The sequence below is a fragment of the Trachemys scripta genome, chromosome 7, assembly GCF_013100865.1.
Source record: "Trachemys scripta elegans isolate TJP31775 chromosome 7, CAS_Tse_1.0, whole genome shotgun sequence".
Lineage (NCBI taxonomy): Eukaryota > Metazoa > Chordata > Testudines > Emydidae > Trachemys > Trachemys scripta.
The window spans coordinates 17,830,920-17,843,166 of NC_048304.1; the positions used below are offsets into that span (position 1 = coordinate 17,830,920).

General features: G+C 40.4%; 1 protein-coding gene across 6 annotated transcripts in view; it reads right to left on the reverse strand.

Moving 5' to 3' along the window:
* The window catches only part of RAD18 (RAD18 E3 ubiquitin protein ligase), a 115,883-nt gene that overhangs the window by 102,187 nt on the left and 1,449 nt on the right, over nt 1–12,247 (reverse strand). For all 6 annotated transcript variants that reach the window (XM_034776480.1, XM_034776482.1, XM_034776481.1 and 3 more), the window contains exons 3-4: nt 5,848–5,909; nt 3,979–4,049 (exon numbers count right to left, since the gene is read on the reverse strand). In XM_034776480.1, the coding sequence (XP_034632371.1) occupies nt 3,979–4,049; nt 5,848–5,909 (133 nt within the window). The remainder of the gene's footprint in view (nt 1–3,978; nt 4,050–5,847; nt 5,910–12,247) is intronic.

The window sequence follows — 12,247 nt, forward strand, 5'->3', positions numbered from 1 at the left end:
GCAATTTTAAATCTTTTTTAAAAAATTCAATTAAATCTAATTGCATCCCTGGACCTTTCTCAGGAGACAGACACACAAAATGAACAATATATTCTGTCATCATTTATGAAGCCAAACTCCTCATTGACTTTCAAGCAGGGGTCAGCTTTAAAAAAAAAAACAATGGCCCATAGCCACGTTTGCTTCCCATAATGAAGCATAATTAAAAAAAGGAGCAAAGAACAAAAACAATCACTTGCTATCTTACTCCTTTTATCAGTCTCTCCATTACCCTTTTGTTAGAGCAAGAAATCTCACACAGACAAATGCATAGACTCTGTGGTAAATTCTACACCAACTTGTGCTTCTTTTGCTGTTCCCACTATTCCGGGCTACAAAATAAATCCCTAAGGTGAACCAAGAGCAAAGCAGGAAATAAGGAAGATAATATCCAAGTGAAGGCATAATATTCCTGTAAATCTATTAACTAACTAGAAAAATTCAGATTTTAGGCTCCTTGGACAACTTTACATTTATTTGGCCCCTTAAGTTCATGTGAGAATTCTCTTCTGAGTGAATAATCCTTGGACCTGGTAGAAATATTTTTATCAAAACATTTTTTCAACCAAAAAGATGATTTTGCTGAAAATGTTCATTATTGTTGAAATTTTCTATTTTGTTTCCCATGAAAACCTTGAAACCAAAAATAAGTTATGATTTCGGTGAAAAATTTTGTTTTTCAGTGTGTCATAAAAGAGACATTTTCATGGGAAATTTGGGGAATTTTTTTTTTTTTTTTTTTTTTTTTAAATTTCTCACACAAAACTAGTACTTTTCTATGAGCCTTTTTAAATCAAAAATCTGCAGCCGGATTGAAATTAACTCCCTTTTTCTGTTTTAAAAATTTTTTTAAAAATTCACCCAGACAAGTTATAAAAGTAGTGTTGTTTTTTTAATCCATGGCTAAAAAGTACTATTCAAATACTTTTATTTAAATTATAGGTATTTGTAATACTATACTGTCGCAAAAGTGTATTTTCTCTTTTCCCACCCTCACCGTGTCAGAATAAACTCTAGGAGTAGACTTTCCAATTCGTCTCTGGATCACAAATTCTCTGACAAGAATGAGTGAAAGAAATAAAATTTAAATTCAGTGAGGTTTTTATGTGCCCTTCAGAGGTATCCCTAATGCAAGCTGGAACTTCATTAAGCCCCGTAAGTATGTAAAGCAGCTGCTGCCATAGGATGTGGCAATGTGGGTCTTCCCAGTCCATCTCCTTCTTCTCTTGGCATGGTAGACCTTTCTTTCCTCCCATTATTGTCTCAGGCATCTAACAAATAGCTCTCTCATGGTTTCCATTATATCATCTCTGCTTCAGAAGGCCTCTGTTTCTGTTCAAAAACACATCTGCTTCCACAGAATATCTGCAACATCACTCAAGTCTTCTTCAGAATAATTTTTTTTACAGTTGCCTTTCACCTCTGAAAGGGACTTTTCTAAGCTGGTTCCAGGTTTTAGGATTTTCTAGACTGAAATACAAGCCCTTTTGAATGAGTATCACTGCAACCTTCTCTCCATTCTGTGGTTCACCTGTGTTTCCTCATTTCTTTAAGAAACACAGCAATGATGTAAGTCTCCATGTCCAAAATTAACTCCTTGCATTTAAGAAAAGCATTACTATTACAGAGAAAACCCATCAGAGTACTGCCCTGTCTTAATCTCAGTATTCAATCCCTTTCCCCAGTGCAATTGCCCTTATCTTAAAAGGAAATGGGTCTATGTATATTGGCCTATTAATAAAGTTAACCTGTTTTGTTGAGGTTAAAAAAAGTAACCAGAGGCTTAAGGCCTCATATATATACGAGTTAGTAATGTATTTAAAAGAACAGTTTACACTATACAGGGAGGTCAGAAGTTCAGTGGAACCATTCAGGCAAATGAGCCTGAATCACCCACTAAAGAAATTACATTTAGGAACTGGAAGACAAGCAAATCAATGGAAACACAGTTCATTCTCACAACTGGCAAAAGCTGTCCAACTTTCATCAGCACCTTTTAATAAAACAGTCACTATAATCCTAAAATGGATTTGGCAACATCTCTTTCACAGAGGAAGTACCTTGTGCATTCTGACACTGCTTTTCACCTTGTCCCTGTACACTGGCTCCTAACATCAATCTATGACTCTGAAGGGTCTTATGGGAAATCAATAGCAATAGGAGCTTACAGGCCTTCCAAGGTGGCAGAGTACCTTGGCTGGCAACAGCAGCAGGACTAGTGAGTTACAGGAAATTTTCCAGAACCTGCTCTGCCTCACTGCCAGGTTCTCTATTACATTTTCTTTGTTAATGGCTGGTTGTGAGGAATCTCAGTGTTGCATGGTTATTTATGGCTTTGGTCTTCTCCTCTTTCATTTAGCAAATTACTAGCTGTTAGGAAAAGTCTGAGGTTCAATTGCATTATAAATCTCATTTATAATGGTTCCAAAAGAGTCTGAAATAGTATTCTGTTTATTCCACTGAACTTACGTTAGTAGTTAAAGACTAGTACAGCATCCCATAGGAAAATGAACTTCACTCTCAGCTTTTCATAGGCTTGTCATGTTTACAATTTTATAGATAATTATCATTTTAGAATCACAGTAACAAACTTTATACTGTCACTCTAGCACACATCTATTTTAGCATTTCTACTGCAGTTATGACTCTTACAATCATTTTCAGCTAAAGACCATTCATTTACATAAACAGAGGAGCTTTTCTAGTATAGTATATGCTACAGAGTATGTCTGTTTGCAGATCTTACTATTTAACTACAATTCCAGGCATACCCAACACTCAATTTGTTATTGTCCAGTGCAATATGTGGCAGATACAATTATCAGTTTTGACTTCCAGTAATTACAGTACTGCTATTGGCTTCAAGCAAACCTAACTAGGATGGAGGTCACAGGTCAGAGTAGGGTGACCAGATGTCCCGTTTTCAAAGGGACAGTCCTGTTTTTTGGAACTTTTTCTTATATAGGCGCCTATTATCCCCCCATCCCCGTTCTGGTTTTTCAAAGTTGCTATCTGGTAACCGTAGGTCAGAGTAAACTTGAGTATAAAATTAATTAATTGAAGCACCATAAAGCAGCTGTAATACTGCTACCAACTATCTTACATACTTGTATAGAGGGCACCACTACAAAATATGAAGGACCAGGTCCAAAGCCTACTGAAATCCATGCAAAGGCTCTCATAGACTTCAGGAGATATTGGATCAGGCAAGGGCAAAGAATCCAAGTACGAAAAAGTAGAAGTAAATGTATCTTTATTTGTATTTGTGTTGGTGCACACAATGTAAACTGGAACACATTCCAGCACCTAGTATCTTTCACAAAGATTATTACACAGCCCAGGAGTATTTTTCCCAGTATTTCTTCGTAAACTGTGAACAAGTTCTCAAAATGGTCATCTGCCTCAAGTCAGAATGGTGGTCTATTTGGTTGAACAGAATGAAACTACGTAATTTGTAAAAATGGAAGACCTAAACACCCCATCTCCCCCACCCCCTTTTTTTTTTTTTTTAAGACCAGATTATCTGCACAGTTATCATAATGATGGGTTCCTTATAAAAACCTGTAATTATAAACCATTAGAGACATCTTCTGCCTAGACAAGATTCCATTGACTTCATCTATAACTAAGTATGCAAAATGCACCTTACAATCAGGCCCTTTTTTCCTAAAATTTGTCAATCCTTGTGGCATTTAGATTACAAATTAAACATTAATCTCCCCACATACACCCATTAATCGATTCATCTACTATATGAGATACGAATGTGAAAATTTTCAATAGTTTATTCTCTTTGGTTGCATTATGACACATGGGCCTGGGTTTCTAACTCAAAACACACACACACACTATGGCATGCAGGCTTAGCTAAAGGAGTCAAGTGATGTCTATATTTCTAACCATGGAAGCATATGTAATATTTGAAAAATTCTGTTGTACCTTGCAGAATTAAAGTTTTTTACCAGCTCATCTAATATCCGGTTATTTTTCAGGTCAGGTTCCGTGACTGCCTACAAAAGAACAGAAGTAAACAGACGATGTTCAAGCAAACATAATTTACTTCTCAGACGTGTGTTTCGGACACCACCCATACAACCACCACCCCTCAACATTGTTAAGTCAAAAAAGTTGCATAAAAATGAAGTACAAATATCTTCTACTGAAAACCATCTAAGACCCTGAAATAAGTGAGTCTCGAAAATGTTAGGTAATACCCAGAAGTATAGATAAAAACAATACTTTGTTCTAAGACCAACCCCATTAACACTAGTCTCCAACAATGCTTTATTGTACCCAAGCTCCAGTCATTTTGGAAGACAAAAGTAGGTTCCTAAGGATGAGATGCGAACATTAAGCAAGAAGGAGTAAACAAAGCAAAATGTCAGTCTGAATAATGATGGAATAAAAGATACAGATTATGGGGTAGTCTTCTGCATACATATTCTTTTAAAAGAACCTTCCTCTCTCCTAATTTTTCTCCTGTGTTACCATTCCAGAGCTTCCTTTTCCCTTACTCATATCAATCAATGGGATTTTTAAGAAGGTAGACAGATGGATATAAAATGTGCAGTTCAGAAATATATACTGAAGAGTCTGCACTTTTTTAAAACGTCAAAAAACTGACAATATATTACAAATAGACCTTTCTGAATTCTTGCCTTGAACAGACTCATGCTTTAGGAATAGGTAATGAAAATTACCTATATTTTGCCAGTACTTTTGAAACATTGTTTGTTGTGTTTAAGTAGGCTACCATTTTAAAACATCCAGTAAAACCCAACTGGCTTAAAGGCAAATCCTATCTTAAAGTCTAAGACAAATGGTCTTCCATGTACTTTACTAAGTGAAAGTCTTTCAGATAAGATCTTAATAAGAAAGTCCTGCCTGTGCTGCACGGGTATTGCTGGTCCTCAGTGTTTTTCAGAAGAGAAGGGATTTACCCCAGTATCCATGGCCAACATCTACATGCCTCTGCTCCTTAGTATACTGCCATCCTCCACCCCAGAAGTGGCTGCACTACACATCTGATGAGTTGTATGGAACTCATTTTACAATATGAGTAGCAAATATATTAAAGTACTTATTCTACACAATAGACACATAGGAATACACTTAATCTCCACTATGCAAAGTGTCCCAGCAGCATCGACAAGACTTAATTAATTAGAAATAGAATGTTAGAAAATGCTATCATGGGGGGGGGAGGGGAATCACAAAAGTCACTTCTGAGTATACTCAATCTAAACATTCCATCACCAGCCACCCCAAAATAATGTGTACTCCTCAATTTAAAATATGCGGGGGGGGGAAGGGGGATCAATCAAAAGCCATTTCTATTGGCTATAGGTTCTGTAAGAGTTTATTTTTTACTAATCCTAAATACTGGATCAAATTCAACCTGACAGAGTCTCTTTAAAAGACCAGTGATGTGAACCATGGAATGATCAAAGATTGATGAAAATTCATTGTCCCTTTGGGGAATAAATGCAACATTTTCAAACTCAGGTGCCTACAAGTAAGTGCCTAAATCTGTATCAGACCACTTATTTAGGTGCCAAAGATTGCAATGACTTCAATGAATATTCAGGACCTCTGAAAAAAATCATGACACTTAGCTGCCTAGATATGGATTTTAGGTGCTCAACTTGAGGCTCTCATTTGAAAATACCAGCAGAGGTGAACAATATAAGAAGTAGTTCTATATATCTTACAATGACATATCTGATTAGACCCAAAGAGGAAAAAAAGTCTTAATACTAAAGATTTGCCCAAAACAATATATAAGAAAAACAAAACAAAAACACTTACCACACAACATGTTGGACATTGAGTTTTGTAAGACAGAAATTTGCGTATACAAAGGGAACAATCTGAAAAAAACGAATTACATACCATACATACAATGAGAGCGTACTAAGCTAAGATGAACACACATTGTTGACAGTTTTCAGAGTGGTAGCCGTGTTAGTCTGTAGCAGCAAAAAACACAAGGAGTCCCTGAGGCACCTTAGAGGCTAACAAATTTATTTGGGCATAAGCTTTTGTGGGCTGTTACCCACTTCATCAGATGCATGAAGTGAAAAATACAGGAGCAGGCATAAATACCCCTCTGCCATGTACATTGGCCAAACCAGACAGTCTCTATGCAAAAGCATAGGTGGACACAAATCTGACATCAGGAATCGTAACATNACCCACTTCATCAGATGCATGAAGTGAAAAATACAGGAGCAGGCATAAATACCCCTCTGCCATGTACATTGGCCAAACCAGACAGTCTCTATGCAAAAGCATAGGTGGACACAAATCTGACATCAGGAATCAGAACATTGAAAAACGAACTCTTCAGTCTCTCTGGTCACTCAATAACAGACCTAAACGTGGCAATTCTTCAACAAAAAAACTTCAAAAACAGATTCCAATGTGAAGCTGCAGAACTAGAATTAATTTGCAAACTGGATACCATCAGATTAGGCCTGAATAAAGACTGGGAGTGGTTGGGTCATTACAAAACCTAAACCTAATTTCCCCAATACTAATTTCTCCCTACTGTTACTCACACCTTCTTGTCAACTGTCTGTAATGGGCCACTCTCTTACCACTTCAAAAGTTACCCTTGGTATCCTGGTGTTAATTGATTTATCTTGTTAGACTGACCTCACACTTGGTAAAGCAACCCCATCCTTTCATGTATTTATACCGACTCCTGAATTTTTCACTTCATGCATCTGATGAAGTGGGTTCTAGCCCACGAAAGCTTATACCCAAAAAAGTGTGTTAGTCTCTAAGGTACCACAAGGACTCCTTGTTTTGTTTTGTTTTAAAACACATTGCTGAGTAACTATATACATATATATATTAAATCTAGCAAAATGTGAACTAAAGTAATTACAGTCATACGTAAAAACAGAAACATTCAATAAAGAATACTATTCTATTTTACTAGAACCTTTACCAACATATTTCAGCATTTGATCTCAGTCTATGTGTCCATTTAAAAAAAAATATATTTAGCAAATATATCCCAAAGCAACATCAACTACTATTGCTAAAATATCATAGTTTACTGAGCTAACCTTCAAGTTTGAAATAACTACACTTCCCAGAACCACAAAATTCAAATCCCATCCAGTATATGGAGTAAAATCATGGGGAACATTTAACACAAGTTGCATGCTCCTGTCTTTTAGGGCCTTGTCCAAAGCTCACTGAAGTCAATTCACTAACTTCCATTAACTTCCGAGAACCTTCAATTAGCCATTATTTTTATCTTCCTGCTAAGAAATGATTAAAGGGGTAATGGCTTGATCTTGCAATGTGCTGAGCACCCTCAACCAAAGTTGAAAGTTTACTTCAGTGGGAGTTGAGGATGCTTAACATCTTGCAGAATTGAGCCTTCCAGAAGGGTTTCTTTGGATTAAAAGAGTAAGAAGGGCCTAGGAATTCCTGAGTTCCAATCCCAGCTCTGACAATGACTCAGTGCGTGGATATGGGCAAGGCACTTCGCTTCTCTGCCTCAATTTCTCCATTCAGTAAAATGGAGATAAGACCTCCCTCACAGGAGTGTTTTTAAGTGCTTTGAGAATGTAAAGCTCCATAAGCATATGAGTGCTCTGTGTTACTGTTATGTAAATTAATAGATCTGATTAAGTTCTCTGCTGATAGGTTTTTATTCCCTACTAGTCTACTGTCAAGTAAATGTTCTGTCCTAGTTTTAACTCATGGACATAGCTTTCATTACACCTAAGTAGAGTTGATTAAACTTTCCAATAATATTGTAATTGCATTTCTTCTTGAAACAACTCTATTTTTAAGGAAAAATCTGTCAGAAGCATCACACTCTGCAGCCCAAGTTATTCACAGATTGCTTTGGGCATGCAGCTGTCTAATAACAGCTGGAAGAACACATCAACCAATAACAATCATTAAAGATAATTTTAGCATGTACTTTCTTATTGTTCCAATTAAATTTCCTGCACCTCTCTGTCTGCAATAGTCACAAGCACACCTACGTCAAAGTGCTTCTGCAATATACCTTCCTAAGGGCTAGTCTACACTAAAGCTGTAAGTCAACCTAAGTTATGCTACCTCAGTTACACAAGTTAAGTAACTGAAGTCGACGTAACTTAGGTCAACTTAGAGCAGTATCTACTCCGCACTATTTTGACGGGAGATGCTCTCCTGCCGACTTACTTCCCGCCTCTCGGGGAGATGGAGTACAGATGTCATCAGGAGAGCGCTCTGCCATTGACTTAGCTCGTCTTCACCAGACCCGCTAAATCGACACCGCTAAATCGATCGCAGCGGTGCCAATTTAGTCATAAGTATAGAGAAGCCCTAACACAATGTGAAAAGAACATTAACCTTACAAAACCAAGCACTCAAAAGTTGGGAAATGCCAGAATTAAGGATGCCTGCACAAACTTAACTCAGCCCCATTGTGCATATGCCAGCACAGGGATCGGCAACCTTTGGCACAAGGCCCATCAAGGAAATCCGCTAGGGGGCCAGGACAGTTTGTTTACCTGCAGCGTCCGCATATTTGGCCGATCCAGGGCTGCGGGAAGTGGCGTGGGACAAGGGATGTGCTGGCCACCACTTCCCGCAGCCCCCATTGGCCTGGAACGGCGAACCATGGCCAGTGGGAGCTGTGATCAGCCGAACCTGCAGATGCTGCAGGTAAACAAACCGTCCCGGCCCACCAGCGGATTTCCCTGTTGGGCCACGTGCCATTGGTTGCCGATCCCTGTGCTAGCATATCAATACCAGCAGCATTGACACCACTGAAGTCTCCCTGGTGCCCGGTGCCAGAGCAACCCATAGCGCCCAGGAACAGCAATTGCACGGAAAGTCCTGTTTGGCCCCTGCAACCCTAGGGTAGAACATGCTCAGTACAGATGTAATCTTCCAAGAATTTAGCTACCAAACTCCACCAAGACTCTACAGACTAGGTGCAAACAGATTTTCAGAGGTATCTGAATTGGCCCAACATGTACATTTTTTGGCACAACCAGCAAAAAGCACCACCAGGGCAACACCCTTGTCAAATTTCAAGCCGTTGAGCCAAAGCATTTAATACATAGCTTCTCAAAAAAACCAATGTAATTTTTTTTAAAACATGTATTTTTTCCTAATCTCATTCTTAGAAATAGCTAACGCACTTTTTTGCTGAAACTTGCCAACAAATTCAGCCTGAGGCAGACACCCAGCATGGAAAATTTCAACCAAGACAGTTAATATTTGGCAAAATCATAATCAACTGAAAACAGGATCTTATAATGGGAGATGACAGGTAATCTTAACTAAAGGCAGCACTACCAGCTCCACCTATAATCCCATCTACAAGACAACTTTGAGCCGTACTCCTGACTCTAGGTCTTGCTAATGTATTATTCTGAAAGACACTTCAGCAGTGAGGTGATAGAAATACACGCTTTGTAATAAAAACAATGGCATTTAAATCCACTAGTCCCCACAACAGACACCTGCATTCTCAAAAAAACAGTGGCTGTTTCCCAACAAACCTCTCAGAAAAATGACTGCCCAATTTACAACCTGCATTTGTGAAAGTGTCGGCTAGGATGTATAGATGAAAGACGGTGGTCTTTGCTCACTAAAGACAGTGGTTACCACTGAACCATCTAGTACAAGGCACCATCTGCGAGTTCGGATTTAGAAGCAAGGACACAACTAGAATTTTGCTGGGGAGGGGTGGGCAAGTTGCCTGCCGAACTGCCCCAAATTTGAGTGGCATTGCAACCTGGCACATGGAGTCACAACATCACTCAAATTTGACCTTGCCTCCCCTCTGCTATGCCAGCAGAGTAGGGACTCCGCTGTTACACCACCCAGCTGTGGTTGAAGGCTGGGGGAGGGAACCTGGGCCACCCCCTCCTTGCACCCGTTTAAAAGAGCTATACATTTTTTTTTAAATTCCCATCAAGAACCTATAAACTCTGCACTCTAGTAAATAATAAATGACCAGATCATAACTTTCCATGTGAACCACCACCAGAGAGGAATTTTTATGAGGAAACCGCTGCACCAACTCTCTACAGCATGCCTTGAGAACAGGGTGCAGGAAGGGGCTAGCTCCCTGCAGTAAAAACCACAGGACCATCCCCCAACCCTGATAGATCCTGGGGGAAATCACAAAAGGCAGGATCATGCACACTAAGGCTATGTCTACACTACTGCGGTAAGTCGAAATATGCTATGCAACTCCAGCTACGTAGCTGGAGTCGACACACCTTAGGTCGAGTTACCGTGGGGTCTACACCGCAGGGGGTCGACAGGAGGAAATCTCCTGTCAATTTACCTTACTCTTCTCGTCAGGGTAGAATACACAGGTCGACTGAAGAGCGATCTGCAGTTGATTTGGCGGGTCTTTACTAGACCCGCTAAATCGACTGCCGGTGGATCCATCTCAGAGCGTCGATCCCTGCCGTAGTGTGGAACTGCCCTAAGCTTCAAGGCCAAAGCTAAAGCTGATGTATAGATTTGCACCCCCTTGGGCTCAATGCCAGTGAGGCTTCGTTGGAGTCAGGGTTTCGGGTCCCATTTAACACATTTGTCCCTATATGCTCTGGGACAGAGTGGAGAGATGCATGGAAAATTTAATACAGCTCTAGGCAATAAGTTCTATAAGGCCAAAGGGGGTTGGCAGGACAGGAATCTGCATAACTTTAGCCTCCATCTGTTGATGTACCACACAAGGGATCCACTCACATAGGGCCCGATTCTGCAGTCACTCCACATGTAGAACTCCGGTTAATTCAAGTGAATAGAACGCCTGTTCAGAGCACGGCCACACACACACCCCAGCTGGCTACTGCCAGCTGTGGAGCAATGAAGTGCATCCCCTGGCCTTGGGTGCAGCGTGTTCCAGCACCCCTCCCTTCCCCCCGGAATCCCTTATCCCTGCCTCTGCCACACTGCTGCGGGCAGGGATAAAAGGGATCCCCAGGAAACTGTGGTGAAGTTTTGGGACTGGCTCCCATTCACCGCCCTCAGCGCATGCTGCCCAGGCATCTCTGCACACGCAGCCCCAGGAAGGGCAGGGGAGCCCCAAAAGCAAGGGACAGAGGATGGAGTGGGACCAAGAGGCTGCCCTGTAGGGAGGCGGAATGGCAGAGCTCCTGGAACAGCACAACCAGGGGAGAGATAACGCCCAACATCCTGGCCAAGCTGATTCTACTCCAAAGGCAATTTATTCCAGTGCTTAACCAACCCCGACAGTTAGGAAGTTTTTCCTAATGTCCAACTAAACTGCCCTTGCTGCAATTTAAGATCACTGCTTCTTGTCCTATCCTCAAAGATTAAAGACAACAATTTACCTCCCTCCTCCTTGTAACAACCTCTTATGTACTTGAAAACTTATCATATCATCCCTCAGTTTCTGTTCTCCAAACTAAACTAACTTAATTTTTTTTTTCCAATCTTCCCCCATAGGTCATTTTTCTAGACCATTATCATTTTTTTGTTCATCTCTGGACTTTCTCCAATTTGTCCACATCTTTCCTGAAACCTGGTGCCCAGAACTGGACACAATACATCAGTTGAGGCCTAATCAGCGCGGAGTAGAGCGGAAGAATTACTTTGTCTGTCTTGCTTACAACACTCCTGCTAATACATCCCATAACAATATTTGCTTTTTTTGCAACAGTATTACGCTGTTGACTCATATTTAGCTTGCGATCCACTATGACCCCTAGATCCCTTTCCACAGTACTCCTTCCTAGGAAGTCATTTCCCACTTTGTATGTGTCCAATTGATGGTTCCTTCCTAAGTGGAGTACTTTGCATTTGTCCTTATTGAATTTCATCCTATTTTCTTCAGGCCATTTCTCCGGCTTGTCCAGATCACTTTGAATTTTAATCCTATCCTCCAAAGCACTTGCAACCCCTTCCAAGCTTGCCATCAGCCGCAAACTTTATAAGTGTACTCTCTATGCCACTATCTGGGGCCTTGTCTACACCAACCCCCCAATTCAAACTAAGGTACGCAACTTCAGCTATGTGAATAACATAGCTGAAGTCAACATACCTTAGTTCGAACTTACCGCGGTCCAGACGCGGCAGGCAGGCTCCCCCGTTGACTCCGCATACTCCTCGCGCCGAGCAGGATTACCGGAGTCGACGGGGAGCACTTCTGGGTTCAATTTATTGCGGCCAGACAAGACGGGATAAATCGAACCCAGAAGTTTGA